The following is a 17,565-nucleotide window of genomic DNA, read 5'->3' as shown; positions in this document are numbered from 1 at the left end:
ACTCTCCCAAGGTCTCATTGCACAAAAGCAGTGGAAACAGCCTGCGCTGTCTCTCTCCGCAGCGTCCACTCTAAGCTGCCTCATTCAGCAGCTTTTGGTCCAAAGGCCCTTGCCAGCTGCCCTCTGGGTACAGAGGAGGAATGGACGTAAGGGCAAAAAAAGGACAAGCATTTCTATACTCTCTCTACAACAAAATTAGAGATAAGGGCAAAATAGTTTCTGCTGGGTATTGAGGGGGGGAGCGGGAGGGGGTGGAGTGGGTGGTAAGGGAGGGGGTGGGGGCAGGGGGGAGAAATAAACCAAGCCTTGTATGCACATATGAATAATAAAAGAAAAATGAAAAAAAAAAAAAAAAAAAAGGACAAGCATTTCGTAGAGCTTCAAGCAGCCCCATGTTGCACAGGAAGTCCAGAGCTTCCAAGGGTTTAATCTCCTTGGAAAGAGCACTCACCAGTTTACATCACTGCAGGTAGTCTTCAAATGGCCTCATGAAGTCAGATTGCTCACCTCTCTTTCACAGAAGTGAAAACTGAGGCTCAAGCAAGACAGCTGCTTGCAATGGACACCGCACAGGATAAGGGTTCAGCCTGTCACTTTCAAGCTGTGTTTGGAGCCACTTCCCTCAATGCTTCTCTGTGACTCAGTTTCAGCATCTCTAAAATGGGATGATGGGATGATGGTACGCAATTCACAGGGTTGGTGTGAGGTCCCATGAATTGAGTAATGAGTGTGTAAACTGCTGAGTGGACCTGGCAATGGGTAAGGCTATAGAAATATTTAAGAAATTAATAATAAATGTCTGTTAGGTTCCTGCTACACACAGGCACATGTGAGCAGGCACTTGTCACGTGGCATTGTCACATAATACTGCCAAGTGCCATGACACATTTGCTGTGTCCCCACACTCTCAGCTCTGAGGGCAGAGGCTGTGTCTGCTTCCCCTGGTGCCATGCATGGGGACCTGGCACACGGCAGGTTCTCAGCCACTGTCATGAGAAGGAGAGAACTCAGTTTTCAGACCTCACACCCAGCAGGTTCATCTTCCCCAGAAAAAGGCACAAAGTGATGGTGACAACTTTGCCCTGGCAAAGTTCACAGAGCTACATAAAACAAAAGCCAGGGAGTCCCCTGGGCAGAGGTCAGCTTCCATCCTGCCCCAGAATAGTCACTACTCTCCTCCTTCTACTGGTTGACAAGCACCTCTGGCCACTACCCTGGGACACTCCATTGTTGGGCAGGATAAAATACATATTAATTTAGAGCCTGGGACATGCAGCCTGGCTTTGCTGTGTACTTGGGGCCAAGTTCCTCTCTCTGAGCTTGGGTTCAGCCTACATTGTCACACAGGGCTTACACAAGACTACACGGAAAGCCCTTGGCAGGTGCATTTCCTATCTCCACGCTGTTCCTGGCCCATACACGGTGGGATTGTGGGGAGGGCACCCTCTGTGGCTGACCAGGTGCTCCCCCAACCTGGAGCTCCTCCCCACCCAGGGCCCACTCTCAGTAAGAACCTCTCCAAAGTGCTGTAGAGTAGCATGGAAGCCTCATCTGCCTGCCCACTATTTAATTGCTTCTCAAGAAATAATTACTGTGAAGTGACAGCAGGAAGTCTTCTGGGTGCAGCCACCACCTACTGTTCTGCCACCTGCCATGGCGATATTATGACCAGGGAGGTGCCAGGGAGACCCCACTCCTGTGCCTGACTCCTGACTGTCTTCTGACCCTAGCTTAGCCTTTGCCAGCTTTCAGGTGACATGGACAAGATCACTGCCTTGGAGAAAGAGCATTGAGCTTGGGGTATTGAGACACACATGGGACTCCTTGAGACCTGAGGCAGAACTCATCACCTCTCTGAGCCTCTCACTTGTAAAAGGAGCATAACCAATTCCTACCTCTTGAGCCTGTGCTAATAATCATCACTTATGCAAAGAGTTCATTCCAGGGCATGGTATGTACCTGGTGCTCAATAAATGGCAGTTGTTAAGTCATATTGGCGTATGTTTAAGCCCTTTTTCAAAATGTTTTCATACTGCATTATTTCAGTCTATTTTTACATCAACCTTGGGAAGCAGAACTCGTAAGGAAACTTACGCCCATTTTATAGAGTGACAAACTGAGGTGTGAGAGAGTTAATGGCACTCACAGCATCCAGTAAAGTCACAGAGAGAAACAGTCTTCACAGGCACTGGGCAAGGTTACCTCCCCACTGTGCCCATTTCTGGCTGGGCAAAACAAAGTTCCAACCACCTACAAGCAAGACTCTGCAGGGCTCTAGCAGCCCCATGCCACCGCCTAGGGGCTCAGCCGGGCCCAGTCCTTGAAAGACTGGGTAGGTGCCAGCTACCCTCTCTTGTACCAGGGACTACCTGTGCAGGAAGCAAGTGCCAGTGTGCAGAGTGGCAGGAGGGCACTCCCCTCAGAGGCAGCAGAGGGATACAGATGCACACATCTGTATCCACTCATCTGGCCTTCCATCTGGCCTTGAACCTTCCAGGATGGTGATACCCAGAAGGTTGCAAACCCACAAAGGCTGCGGAAAGGGCAAGGACCACTCACCCCGGCCCCTCTCCCAGAGCGGCACAGCTTCCCTTCTGCCCTGCAAAGTCTTCCCTTACAATTTTTTTTTAAAACTTGACCCTGTACCTGTGACCTGTTGTAGCCATGGGAGCCCACGGACTCCTCCCTATTCTCGGGACACAGAGCTTAGCATGGCCAACTTTGCAAACAAGGGAACTGAGTCAGAGAGAGAGGTAAGGTGCCTAGCCCAGCTCACTTGGCTTTTCACTCTTGTGTTGCACCTCCACGCATCTGGTGCCAGGCATTGGGTATTCATTCAACTCACTCTGTTGAGGTGCTCGGACTAAAGCCCAGGTCTTCAGACTCTGAGTGCAGACCCTCCCCTCCACATATGGCTGAAGCCCTGGATGCTGAGTCTGCATCATTGACCTCCATGCCCCTGGGTGTCTGGTAGCACACAGCAGCCAGAGTCCTTCCCAACTGCACAAATATTTACTTGGCGTGGACTCCGGCCGGCCTGGCTGGGCTCTGCGGGCATCAAAAGAAAGACAGGAGCTGCTCTGCGAGCTTGCAGTGGGTGAGGGAGCAGACACATCCCAGGTGATTACAGTGCAGGGCGCAGGGGGGCTGTGGCGTGGGAGGCAATGGCTCTCAGGAATGCTTAGGAGGAAAGTCAGGAAAGGACACACTCCTTCATCCTTGGGGCAGGGGGCGGGGGGGGGGGGCAGGAAGTAAGGCTACATCTTGTCCCTGTCCCAGGCTTTCTGCCATCCGTGACATAGAACATATACACAGAATGCCACCCCAACTTCATCTCCCCAGTGTGATCAAAAGCCAAGATTACAAATGCAAAATGTGAGCCTCCAGGAGCAAGGATCCACGGCAGGCTTAAATCAGTTCTGCTGGAAGGCAACGCATCCCCTTGCAGCACAGGCATGTTCAAATTCTGCTCTACCCTTCGGTGTCCTTCAAAGAGCGACATGACACGTACAGGATTGGAGCCACAGAACTGAAGAGAGAGCCTGGGGGGTATGTGCGTCTGTGTGTGCATGTGTGTGAGTGTACATGCGCTGGGGATGAGGGGACCGAGGGCCATGGCCAAGCAAAAGCCCCGCCTCACATTCCTCTGGGAAGGAATCTTCAGCGTCAGCTGTCTGCCCGCTTCCTTTGCTTTTCTGGGACCTCACTCTCTCTCTCCTCCCTCTAGATTGCTTGAGGCTCTGAGAATCCTCCCCAAATTCGTCCCCAGAGAGATGCCAGCTGGGTCAAGAGACTCAGTAACACGGTTCTCCAGTGAACTGAGGACCTACATGGAGGGGGTCGGTGTGTTTCTTTTAAAGGTTAGGACAAAGGATTGGGGGAGGCAAGATTTCCGGAGGCACAAATCACTGCTAAGAGTGGACCCAAAAGCCCTTCTGGGATGCAGGACAAAGAGGCAGCTCTGCCTCCCTCCGCCCCCAGCACCATCTCTGGCGCCTTCCATGGGACAGAGAGAGCCGAGACGTGTCCTGAAATGGATTTGCTGGGCAGCCAGGGCTATGCCCGGAAATCCTCATAAATTAAGGGAACAGACTTTACTAGAGGAAGAGGGGTGGGCTCAAGTGGAGGACATCCGGGGAGCCTACCAAGCTCCAGGGGCCTTAACACAGGCGCTCCTTCATTCCTTCCCAGTCCCTGGGGGAGCCACATCAGTGTCCTTCTGTATACAGGAAGAAGTGGTGGCTCAGGCAACTCAGAGAGGCCAGGCGACTTGCCCGCGGTCACACAGAGAGGGGCAGAGCTGGGATTCAAACGCTTTTCCACAGTCCCAGGCTACGTCTCTGGGAAATCAGAACAGAGAACTCCCATCAGTGGGAGCTTCAGGAATAACAAAGTGTTGGTGGAAGTTCCAGGGGCAACAATGTCCTTTGACAGCTTTCTGGGTCACTCTTCGGGCTTTGGGGCACTCAGGGGCCAGCACCCACCTGCTGAAGGGCCTCCCTGGGTGTGATGGGAAAAGGCAGGGACACCAGCTAACCCACCCACCATCCCTTTTTGGAGACCTCCATTCTGGCTGACAGCCCAGCCCCTTCCGGCTCACAGTCAGAAATAGCTGTGACAAAAGTCCCTCTCATCCCAGAAAGGGTTTTTTTTTTAATGCTTAGAACTGGCAAATGTGAAGATGGAGAAACTCGGCTAAGCCTGGTCAGGAGGCAGATGATGTGGGAATGGTGGAGCAGTGAGGGGAGATCCGAATGACAGTGGAAGGTCTGCATGGGTGGGCTGTTTGCAGCAGCCCCTCTGGGTCCCAGTTTCCCCAGCTCTAAAATGAAAGTACACAGCTGAATCAGCAACTTGGTTTCTTTTTTTATTTGTTTGTTTTGAGTTTTGGGGGGTTTTTTTAGCAGCAAATTCCTGTTTTTGAATTGAATCTTTCTCAGACTATGATTTGGAAATCAGGTTGAAATGTAGAAGCTATGGTTGATATGGGTCAAATCCCAGGTCCTCACCTTTCCACTATCCCCAGAATCGCCCCAAGGCACCTTGCTATGGGCTCCAGGACCCTGAGGTCCCTCTAGGCTCTCAAAAGACACTGTGATCATCCTGGATACCAAGAAAAAACCTAGCCAAACCTAGCCAGGAGCGCATAAGCTCTGCTTGGCACCCTGCAGAAAGGAAGCAAAGCTAACCAGCCCCAAATCACACTGGGCCTGAGAAGCCCAGGAGGGCTACAGGAGTTGTGGACCAGGGGCACCAGACCCTCCAAAAGTCACCCTGTCCATAGGCAGCGAGGTCAGCTCTACCAGCACCCAGCAATTTTCTCCACCAGCCTATGGCAACTTCCCCCACTGCCAGGCTAGATGGAACTCAAAGCTGTCCTGCTTCCTCTTTCAGCCAAGGAAGAGAGAGGAAACCAGCGAAACAGCTCGACCTAGCAAGGAGTATGGACCCTCAACATCCAAAGCAAGGACAGGAGAGGACCAGGACACCCAGAACAGAGAAGGACCACAGTAAACACAATGTCACCTCAAAAGGCAAAAAGCTCATCTGTGACATAGGCCCCTTTGATTCACAGACCTGAAAATACAGAGCAAGCAAAAGGAATCACCCAATGGAGCCACCTAATCTAAAGGTGGAGGATCAGAGACCCAGAGAGGGCAGTGGTTGGCTGTAAGTCACACAGCATATAGTGACAGAACTGGACCTACAGTCCCGATTCAGCAGGAATCTCCCAGGGAAAAGCCCCCAGCTTGCAAACTCCGAACAGGCTACTTAGGTGCAATGGGCGGGGACAAAGTGAAGTGTTTGTTTGGTTTCCAAACCAACGCTTGTCCTCTGTAGAGTTTCAGTGACCACATTTCCCACATGGTAAAGAGCTGGTTGGGCAGAGGGGAAACCAAAGAAGTAACGAGCAGGGCCAGCACTAGAACACCCCCGCCAGGAGCTCTAGTTGGGGTTCATGTTTCCAAAACATGGTTCTCAGACCACTGATGGCACAGGAGATGATGTTCAGTGGTACGCCTATGACTCTTAAAATCTTAAATACCATGACTATGCAGGTGAGTGGATAAACAAAGTAGAGTCTGTGAATCTTGTGGAATGTCATTCACCAATAAATAGAATCATCCTACGGAGACATGCTACAACAGGGATGAGCCCCCAAAACATTGTCTAAGCAAAGGAAGCCAGGCACAAATGACTACATATTACAATGATTCCATTCACACACAATGTCTGGAGAAGGCAAAATTGATAGACACGGAACAAAACACTGATTGCCTGGGGATGGGAAATGTTTGGTTTTTATTTCTTTGCTGTGCTGGAGATTGAACCCAGAACCTCATGCATGCTAGGCAAGTGCTCTGCCACTGAGCTGCATTCCCAACCCAAACTCAGATTTATGTACTGTTAAGTCTGGGAAGACTCTCTAAGATCATGTAGCATAGGTTTGGTTTTGTTTTTTTAAAAACTTTTTTAAAAAGTTGATTATATGCCCACCCTCCTCTGAAAAGAAAATTCTTATGAGAAAGCCCAATATGCCCACATGTCAAAACAGAATGTTACATGTATAAATGTGCATTATAAAGCTCAAGTACATAACAGTCGCCTCTTCTAAATTTGATCAAAGCAATTGATTAGGCCATTTTGATCCATTAACATTGAGGATGGGGATAACAGTTCCAAATCCAGTTTAATTCTATCTCCAGTTTCAGCTGCAGAGCATATAAAAGATCCTGCAGCACAAAGATGATGGTGCTAGCCTGCTTGGGCGGAGGGTGAGGAAGGAGACAAAGGCCCAGCTCCAGGACGGACTGTAGGGGACAGGAGGCATGGTCTCGCTCAGTTCAGAGCCGTAGAGCAGAAATTGAATAAAGCAGCTTGCTTGGTAATCTGGGAATAGTCTTCAAACAGAGACGGGGAGAGAGATACTTTAACTCAAGGCCAATCATTATTAACAAGTTAACATGTTAGTGGAATCCGATGAGTCAATGTTAAAAGTGAATGAGAACATTATTACGGCTGTATTAGTATCTCGACGTATTTTTAAAGAATAGCTTTTATGAAGTATTAATTTCCCCTAAAGCATCATGAGGAAGTATATGACTTTAGAAGCTCAGTTCTGGCCCAATCACCTTGTTTTACAGGTAGGGAAACCAAGGCCCAGGGAAGGGAATATACTGGTTTTGGAAAAATACAACATGAGCCTTCATTCAACTTCAGAAAAGATGGGTCTTTCTAATTCACAAAACAATGTAGGAAGGGAAGGTGTGTCCCAGAAAGGCGGGAACAGAGACACTCGCACTCCACCTGCCTCAGCAGCACGGGCTCATTCCAGGCCAGCGCCAGAAGCTGACATCACACCCCACACCCTGGGTGCAACCTGAACAGATCATTGCTCAATGCCAACCCATCTCCCTCTAAGCCTGGGCACAGTCTTTCCATCGCCCTTGTATCCAGGTGCAAAAGGCATACACACAATTAAACAAACATAACACAGCCTGTGGCATGACTGTGGTCAACAGTACAGTACTGATCCATCCCTCCTCAAGTTTCACCATTAAAAGCAAGTGCCTCTTTCTCTGGCCCACCAGGATGAGGCTGACCACCAAGGGAAGAGCGGTGGCACAGGTACATAAAAGGCACTGATCCATTCTTAAATCTTCTAGAGAGAAAGATACCCTAGGAGAGAAGAGAATATACCAGAAAGACAGACCCTGTATGGGAGTCGGGTGACTCCAGACACTTCTGCTCCCTACCACCCTGACAGCGTTAATAGCATCCACTTGACTACTTTACACCTTGCAAAAAGCGTCAGCACCCTACCCCAGGCCCTCCCCTGCCCCTGGAGCACTGTGGCTGGAGTTTACTATTTCCTTTTCTCTGATGAGCAAACAGGCTTACTGGTGGTTTGCCAATCTTCCAGGCAGGTGATGGTGGTGGCATTTGAATTCTTCCCAAACTAGCCTTCTCAGTGAGGGGATAAGGAAGAGACCCAGGCCCAGCCCCCAGAGCAAACTGCAGAGGATGGGAGGAATGGTCTTCCTCAGTTCAGAACTGTAACTCCAAAGACAGATGCCCTATGCATGAGACGGGAGGGCCCTCCCCCACACAATCCTGAGCCCTACAGACAGACCCCTCTCCTCTTATCGGAAAGCTGAGCAGACAGTATTGTCAGTCAGGGTGCAGGCAGGAAGCAAGGTCAGTCTCCCAGCCAAGGAATCTGAGCTGGACAGGAGCTCACTAACCAGTCCTGCACACAGTCTGCTCCCCAGCTCCAGCAGGAGCAGGTAATCTAGTTCCATCTAATGTCTAGTCTTCCAGCCCAAGGTTATCTCTTCCTGGAGGCCTTTAAGGCTGAGTTCATGGGAGCTTGATATGCCATAAGACTTGGGGAGTGTGGAGGAGAGGAGGCATTTTACAAGCTTGTCTGATGGAGTTCTGGTTCTGCAGCCTAGGAGCTTACAGGGCTGGATCAAAACAGTGAGCCCTGGTCCCCAGGAACAGAGACAGATCTATCCATTTTCACACACATGTTCTCATTTAGTTCAAGGAATAAAAGGGCAGTGGACTGGTTAAGAGTTTTTCTTTTCACCCAGTGAGGGAGAGGAGCCTATTTCCTACATCTTTGGGGAAATACCGAGGCTGGGAGGCAGACTAGCCAGAAGTAAAGTCACTGGTCCAAATCCTGACTTCACCACGTATTAACCAAGTCGCCTGGGGCAAGTCACTTCACATCTCTGCCCCACAGTTTCCTCATCTGTAAAACTGGGATGAGACTGCCTCACACTGCATTGTCATGAGGACGAAATGAGATCACATACAACACCGCTACTTATTACGTCCCTAGGAAACAATGTGCCGGCCCAGTGACGGCTCCGAAGTCAGAGCCCGCCCCCATTCTTGGATCGAGATAACTGAGTCTTCCCAGCGCGTGCGGGGCGCTCGGCAAACCCAGCTTCCACCCCACCTGCCAGGGCCAGCTGCCCATCCCGCCCCTCGGCACACATTCCGTGGCTGCCGGACCTGGACACCCCCTCCCCCGGAGCGTCGAAGAGGGGAGGGGGGAGGGGCGGGTCCACTCACCTCCGCTTGTACTCGTCGCGCTCCCGCTTCACCTTGGCCAGCACGTTATAGAGCGCGCGGATCTCCGGCGTGATGGTGTCGATCTGCACGCCCACGCCGTCGGGGTGCACCCACGACACGCCGGGGCCCTGCACGGTCTCCACGCCGCCGCCACCCGTGCGCCGCACCTGCGTGTAGCTCCAGATGGTCCCGGGCAGGCGGCCGTAGTGCTGCGGGTGCGAGCCGCCGCCGGGGGGCAGGCCGCCCAGGGCCATCGCGTTGGCGTTGACGCCGACAGCAACGCTGCTGCCGTGGCCGCCGCCGGCTGCGGGCGGCCGCAGTAGCTCGGGCCCAGTCTGCACGGCCTGCTCCCGGGAGAAGGTTTTGTAGCGGAGCCGCCGCTCGCGCTCGCTCTGCTGCTGCTCCAGCTGCTTCTCCAGCAGCCGGTTGCGCCGCTCCAGCTCGTGCACCTTGGCCAGAAAGCAGCGGAAGCGCACGTTGAGTCCTTTCAGGAGATGGATGTTGGATCCCAGGTCATCCCGCAGCGCCGCCGTCACTGGCGACGGCCCTGGACCGGCCCCGCCGCCGCCACCGCCTCCACCGGGGCAGCCCCCGCCGCCGCCGCCGCCGCCGCCGCCGGGCGGGCAGCCGAAGGCCAAGGCCATCTCTCCGAACAGCAGCGAGTTCACCATGCGCCGGCTGCGCGGCTCAGGGCCTCGGGCCCGCGGCTCCAGATGCGGCTCCAGCTCCGGGCAGGGCTCCCGGCGTGGCCGGGCCAGGGCAGGCGCGGGCTCCAGCGCGGTGGGCCGGGCGGTTCCAGATGCGCGCCAGATGCGGCCTCCGCAGCGACAACGGGCCGGACTGCCCCCAGTTGTGGCCGCCGAGACGAAGGATGGGACGCGGCTGCCCCTCTGGACGCGGTGGAGGCCGCGGTGACTGCGCGAGGCTGGCGAGGGGCTCAGATCCCACCGCCGAGGCTGTCAGAGACGCTGTGAAGGGGCCGCGGCAGCCGCACTCAGAGGACTCTTGGCCGGCACTGCCCCCTCTGCGGCGGGCCCCGCCCTCTGCAGACACGGGCCCCGCCCCCGACTTGGCCCCGCCCGTCCCTCCTCCCTCTGCGGCGGTCCCCGGCACAGAGACTCCGCCCACCCAGGCCTGCAGCTCCGAGCCACGCCCACACGCCCGAGGCCCCGCCCACTCCCGGGCACCGCGGCTTTCTACGCTGCGGAGACCCGCTGCTGCAGCTCTGGCTCCGCCCAGCTCCTCGACTGGAGCACGCCCTCCCCTGCATCCGGTGCGGCCGCCCGCCGGGCTCTGATTCTCTGCCCCGGAACGCGGACCGCAGAGCAGCACCAGGGACGGGTTATCTGGAACCGCCGCAGAACCAGCCCAGCCTCTTAAAGGGGCCATCAGCCTCGGCAATGCTTCCTTCTAGGGAGCCTCTCCCCCACCTGGTCTGTAGGGCAAGCTCTGCTTCTCTGACCTCCTATCCCCAAAGGCCCATTGACCACAGCATCCAAAGGTGCATTGTCTGCCACCCCCACTTCAGCCTGGGACGGCCTAGATCTTGCTTCTCCGAATGAGGAAATGCTTCTGCCCGCACGTCCCCCACGCCGCGGATCCCTACTCCTAGCTGCTTGCCACCGCCCTCCCCTCCCTCCTGCCTGTAGCCACGGGCCTCCTGGTCCCCAGATCTCCTGGGCGCCGTGGGGCCTGATGGTCCCCGGCTCACCGGTGAGGGTAGAGGAAGATCAAGAAAGACCCTCCTGGACTTCTGGGCCTTGCCTCCTCTGAGCTGCTGGGGCTTCTTGCCCTGACTGACCACCTCCTCACCACCGCACACTCACGCTGAGATGCAGCTGAGACCAGAGCTGGGGTCCATTTCATCGGGCTGCCTTAGGGGCAGCCTGATGGGGGGTGGGGGGCAGGGGGAGAAAATCCTCCTGGAGGAGGAATTCATTCATTCGTTTATTCATTCATTCAAATGTTTTCACACCTTCGACCCTAAAAGTCAAGTTCTCCTGCAGTTCCTTGGTGTCTCCTGAGTCAATTTGTAAACATTAGTACATGCCACCAGATGTCATACTTTTTATTCCCATTTTACAGAGAAGGCCACTGAGACCTGAGTAGAGGCAACCATCTCAAGGGCGCAGACTCATAGTTCATTTCTGCATTCCATGTTCACCACAAACCTCAGGGAGGACACCCCCACCTTTGAATGCCTGTGGCTTGCATTTAACCAGATATGTGGCATGTTCCGGATCCTTCCGGGCCACATTTTTTTGCATTGCTATTTAGTTTTTGTCTTGTTATTATCTTGTGTGTTTATCTTGTCTCTTCGTGTGTAAGCTTGAGGGCAGGTACTTTGTCTTACCAGGACAATGTCTTGGTATTCTTGGTGACAAAAGAGACACAAGGGAGACTTGGGCTTGCTCGGGGTGATGTTGTAGCTGTGATGTTAGTCTGTTGTGTTTTCGATTTGGTCACAAAAGCAAACCCCATGTTTTCTTCCCTGGACCCCAGCTCCTTGCTCCCTGCCAAAATGGACTCACCTTTGAGCGCTGAAACTCACCTGTCTGGGAACATTTCTCTGTTTAATCCAACCCAATCTGGTCACTGCTCTTAACTGTTCTCTCATCTCTTCATGATTTTTTTATTTATCTAACCTAAAGAATCAAAAACCCTCTGCCTTAAAGCAGGGGCTCTCCGATCCCCAAGGGAATGGAGGATAGAATTCCGAAGAGAGGTTTTACCTTCGTGTCCATCAGTTCCTGAAAGCTCTTTGGCATTTCCTTTGATGGTGAATGCAGACAGTGACTAGAAAGAAGTCCTGGGAGTCTACCACTGGTAGAAGTCACAGATATTTCCATATCACATCACAATGACTGTAGCTATCTTTTAAGCTAGTGCAATTCTGAAAGTCACATTAGACCCACAGCTAATTTTTTTCAGCCCTAAACCTCATTATTTAATGTATCAATCTAAAAAGCACAGCCAGGTGCTGGTGGCTCATGTCTGTAATCCTAGCTACTCTGGAGGCAGAGATCAGGAGGATTGAGGTTCAAAGCCAGCCTGGGCAAATAGTGAGACCCTATCTCGAAAATACCCATTACAATAAAGGGCTGGTGGAGTGGCTCAAGGTGAAGGTCCTGAGTTCAAGCCCCACTACTGGAAAAAAAAAAAAAAGCCATGTTACTAAATGACGAATTTGCTTTCTTAGTACTTTGACATCTGTATTTCAGTTAAATTGTTTTCAATGCATGCATTTGAGTTGCACCCAAATGCATTTTTTAAAAAATGATTCTGAAAAGGGTCTACAGTTTTCACCAGATAATCTGGGGGCTCCTGAAACAAAAAGGGTTAAGAAGCCACACCTGGGGAGTGGCTCCCTGAAGCCTCTTCCAGGAAGGATCCTCCTGCCAAGTCACCCTAGAGTTGGGTGCAAAGCCCTCCTGGGGAGGGGCAGCGCTGTCCTGGACACTGAGAGACTCAGACATTCCATGCTCATTTATTGGACACATGTCTGAACTCCAGTCCTGCTCCATCCTGAAGGCTGATGAAGGTGCTAGAGGGGAGCTGCTGGAGACCCCAGGACCCCAGGACCATCCTGAGGCAGGGGCAGGGTGCAGAGGAGGGAGATGGCTAAGCAGGAGCTGGAGGATCTGAAGGAGGCACAGAAGTGGCACTTGAACTTGAAGGGTTTCAGAGACACGATGTGTACAAACAAGAATGGAAAGCAGCTCCGAGGTCACAGAGGAGCAAAACCAAGATGCTGTGTCTTGCTCTTTTGTGCGACAGATAAGAGGGGAGGTACACCTAACAAGCAGCCTTCCAGCTAGGGGACCAACCATCTCAATTGGCCTGGGACTGAGCGATTTCCCTGATGGGGGAACTTTCAGTGCCAAAACTCAGAGGTCCCGCACATACCAGGATGAGTGGCCCCCTTCCTAGAGACCTCTGAGACCCTCGATGGTGGCAAGGCACAATAAATGCTAAGTGGTATCATCATAATTTTCACTTCTTTTGCTTAAGCAAGTGGGGAAAAAAATCCATAACTGCATAAAGAAGCTGGAGAAAAAAGTACATTCAACAATCCAGAACTCTGGTGTCCAGCTCCAGTCCTGCTGCAGGGGAGAAGTGACTCCTTCTACCCTGTGTCCCCCCCCCCCTCCCCACAGGCTGCCGTTTCCAGAACATTCCCATCAGACTTCTTCACCATGAAATGAAAGGGAGCAATAAACCACCGCGGGAGGGAGTGGTTGCAAGTCCTCACAGAGCCACCGATGAAAATTAATCCTGTAAGCAGAACAGGGGAATTCTTGAGATTCCTCCTCCCCGCCCCCCACCCAAGAAACAATAATGACAGCAACCAAACCAAATCAAACTAAATAAAACCAAAAACCTTGACAAAAAGGGCAACTCTTGTTCACTTCAGCATCAGGGGCACCTCCAGGCTTACACGCGGCTTACGCTGCCTGTTGGCTCGACAATTATCCTGGGTGGGTTCACCTTCCTTGAAAAGGGTGTGGATTTCACCCAAGCCAGGGCGCCACACTGTCCCACTGGCTTCCCCGACTCTGCCAATCTTGGCCAGCAGGCTTGAGGAAGACCTGGTTACTTCTGGCAACTTCTCTAAACCTCCCCATGGAGGCTTCAGGAAGGCCAGCCTGGAAGGCACCCTATGTTCTATGGTAGTGTGGTTAGGAACAGGACGTCCAAAGCCAGGCTCCATCAATTATTAGACAGGTGACCTTGGTGAGTTACTCAAGCTCTCTGTGCCTTAGTTTCTCCTTCCTTAAAATGCCATGAGGGCTGAACAAGTCCACATGTGAAAACTCTGCAATAATGAGCCAGCGGTCCTTAAGCCCTGGTATATACCAGGCCCCGTCCTAGGCTGTGGGGAGCTCCATTTGAGTCCTTGGGCTTGCAGAGCCTCAGGAAGGCCATGTTGGATCACCTGGGGGAACTGCAGATGTGGAGGGCCAGGCCTTGCTCTCAGTTCGCTCTCTTTTTACCCTGACCCTCTCACTAAAACTCCAGATAGTAAAGGCCCCTCTTCCAGATGGCAAAATAAAGCCTCACAGGGAGAAAGGGGTTATCCAAGAACACACGACTCATGACACAACTGAGTTTGAATCCAGACTTGCCCCCTCCCAGCCAGTCCCTCTTGTAGCCCTTTCTACAACATTAAAGGGGATCAAATGAGTGACCGACCTGTTGAAGGGACTTCTGCCAACTTGCAAAAACACCAAGGAAGGGAAAGAGACATAGGGAACGGAAGGATAGGGATATTATCAAACAAGCCCTGAGCCAAGACAAGCAGAAACACCATGCACTCCTGCCTCTGGATCTTTGCACATGCAGGCTGCGTCTCCAGAATGCTGTCCCCGTCCTCGCTGGCTCTCGTTTATCCTTCAGAGCTTGGTTTTGGAAGCACTTCTTAGTTGCTTTGTTTTGATTTTGTATAGAGTCATAACTTATGTTCGGTAAATGCACAACTAGTAAGTGTCCAGCTCAATGAATTTCTACATATTCACCAAATCACTTCCTGCATACCAAAAGGCTCCTTTGTGCTCCCTCTCAGCTGCTAGCTTCCAGACTGTTCTATAACTCCTTGTACGTGAATTTGTGTGCAGTATGTTCTTGTCTTCTCTTGCTCAGAACCTGCGTGTATGAGGCTCACGCACATCGTGGTAGGCAGTGGTGTTTTTTCTTTTCATTTGCTGCATGGTATCTCATGGTATGAACACATCAGGTTGGATTCTTTCTCTTTTTTTTTTTTAGGCGGCACTTGGGTTTGAACTCACCTCACGCTTGCTAGGCAGGTGCTCTACCACTTGAGCCACTTCTCCAGCCCTTTTTTGTGTTGGTTTTTTTTTTTTTTTGGAGATAGGGTCTTGCAAACAATTTGCCTAGTTTTGAACCATGATCCTCCTGATCTCTGCCTCTTGAGTAGCTGGGATTACAGGCATGAGCCACCGGCACCCAGTTCACTCCTTTCTAATGCAGGTGGATATCTGATTGTTTCTTAGTTTGGGGCTGTCTGGGGTAAGCTGCTGCAAACCTTCTCCAACATTTTCTTGGTGAATGTAAGCACTTGCTCCTTTGGGCACAGCCTAGAAATAGGATCACTGTGGCATCAGGCCTGGGCACACTCCATGTTAGCAGATAATGCCCAACGATGTTCCATTCAGTTTTACACACCCACAGGCCAAGTGTGCAAGTTCCAACGGCCCTGCTTCCTGGCTAACACTAGCATTGTGGTTCCCTTGTGTTTAGACCTTCTGGTGAGCATGAGGGCTGCTCTTCCTTCTAGAAGCCCTATGTACACCAGGATGGAGCCCTTCTCAGTGCTGCCTCATCTCTCTGTGGTGTGTATGCCAACTCACTATCCCATCAGCTCTTGGAGGGAGGCTCTCAGAGGAAGGGAAGGGTGTTCCATCTGACCCATAGCTCCCTTGGGAAGGAGAAGCCACCTGTCGTCCCAGCCCCAGCCCCCCTTCCTTTTCCAAACTCTTCCTGGTACAGCCAGAGTCCTGTCCCAAAAACACAGGCTCCTCTCTTTGATGTGTCCTAATTCGTTGGAAGTCCAATGCTTAACAAGATGGCTTTTCACTTGGTGTGTGATCCTGGGCCTTTCAGAGCCTCAGTTTCTCCATCTGTAAACGTGAATGATACCTCTGCCTCCTAGGGTTGTACTGACGGCCAAATGACATGCTGTGTGTCATGTACTTGGAAGGAGGCTCTGCGAGGCCATTCGAAAGCCCTCAACCCTCTCTTGGGGAGACAACCTCTCCTGCTTCAGTCTCACCATCATCAGAAAGGTTTACAATGTGCCTGATGGCATCATTGCACTAGCCTCAGGAGAAGATGTGCAGAGCATCTTCTGTCAGTCACACACACGTCTCACTCTGGCCTGTTCACCTCAATCCTAACAGATCAGTTCATATCAGCTACTGCCCAGCATCGAATTGACAGCTCCACGTGCATCATCTAATTAATCTCCTAATCAATTTGTGGGGAAGACTATCATACCCAGTTTACAGATGGAAAAACTAAGGCTGGGAGAGGAGGAGACAGGTGACCAAGGAGAGATTCTCTCCTCCATTCCAGGGCCTGGAGATCATAGGTCCAAACTCCTGAGGTAAGTCCTGAGTGAATACGACAATAACTACTTAACCTCAGGGCAGAGGAAGACTCTGTGGCTTCATGGGGGGACCAGGATGAATGAGTTGTTGCTAGTGGGACCCCAGGGTTCCAGAGATCACAGAGTAGAGAGGATGGGGCCCTTCCTTTCTTCCTCAAGGGCTGGCTTTGCTCCCCTAGGAAGGCAAACTTGCTTCACGCCACTGACTTGCCCTCTGACTTCTGGTTTGCAAGTGGTTTTGTCATAAGTTAAGTAAAGCCCTTAGAGGAAAGCAGGGCAGGTCCTCTTGGTCTCATGGTCCGATTTCTGCTGAGACAAAGGTCCTAACATCAGGGACACCTCCTGGGAGGTGACTGCAAGTGAGGGTGAGTCAAAGCCCTCTTCCTGGAGCACAGCCCATGCCGGCACAGAGAAAAGGAACAATGCTCTGAGCTCATCCCAGGCCCCGCGACAGAAATGTCTCCCTAATTGTCCTTAGCGCAACTTGGAAATTACTCACCATTCAGAAGTCACCATGATGGCCTGGTGACTTCCCCAATGGCTCTTTCATAATTGCAAAGGCCTCAAAGGCTTCCTTGGTCTATACCTGCCCACACCTGCCAGCCCAACTCAAAACAGCATAGGAACCATTAAGTGACCAGTGACATGCATTGACTGAATAAGCTGACAAATCAAAAAGACACACTGCTTAGGGCAATCCAGAGGGTAACTCTCACCTACATTTATTGTCACAGAGAAATATCCTCCACTTATCATTTAAGTGAAAACGCACAGCATAAAACATAGAATAGCCAGGTACCGGTGGCTCACACCTGTAATCCTAGCTTCTCAGGAGGCTGAGATTGGGAGGATTTCGGTTTGAAGCCAGCTCAGGCAAATAGTTTGTGAGACCCTATCTTGAAAATACCCAGCAAAAAAAGGGCTGGTGGAGTGGCTCAAGTGGTAGAGCACCTACCTAGCAAGTGTAAGGCCATGAGTTCAAACTCATGTACTGCCAAAAATAATAATTAAATAAATATATAAAATAAAACACAGAACAGAGGTCTGGGAGTGGGGCTCAGGGGTAGAGGACTTGCTTAGCATGCCCCAAACCCTGGCTTCCATCCCCAGCACTGCAAAACAAACAAGCAAATAAATAAATCCACACAGAGGATGATTGTTCCTTTTTGAAACCCCTTTATTTCTGAATTAATAATAGCCCAAGAGTTAAAAACAGGATTTAAACATGTACTTGTGCACCATTGTTCACAGCAGTGTTATTCGTACGTAATAGACAAAAGGTAGACAAAAGTGTCCATAGAAAGATGAATGGATAAACCAAAGATGGTATGCAGTTAAATATTATTCATTCATAA

At 51.6% G+C, this 17,565-nt stretch overlaps 1 protein-coding gene across 2 annotated transcripts in view; it reads right to left on the bottom strand.

Annotated features, from left to right (window-relative positions):
* Iffo2 (intermediate filament family orphan 2) overlaps positions 1–10,067 on the bottom strand; it is a 44,944-nt gene extending 34,877 nt beyond the window's left edge. Inside the window, exon 1 of one of the 2 annotated variants that reach the window (XM_020163472.2) lies at positions 9,085–10,067. In XM_020163472.2, the coding sequence (XP_020019061.1) occupies positions 9,085–9,755 (671 nt within the window). In that variant the 5' untranslated portion in view covers positions 9,756–10,067. The remainder of the gene's footprint in view (positions 1–9,084) is intronic. The other variant, XM_020163471.2, reaches the window with a different exon arrangement.
* Between the last annotated feature and the right edge of the window lie 7,498 nt (positions 10,068–17,565).

The sequence above is a fragment of the Castor canadensis genome, chromosome 7 (genome assembly GCF_047511655.1).
Source record: "Castor canadensis chromosome 7, mCasCan1.hap1v2, whole genome shotgun sequence".
NCBI classification, from domain to species: domain Eukaryota; kingdom Metazoa; phylum Chordata; class Mammalia; order Rodentia; family Castoridae; genus Castor; species Castor canadensis.
This window is presented reverse-complemented; position numbering and strand designations above follow the sequence as displayed.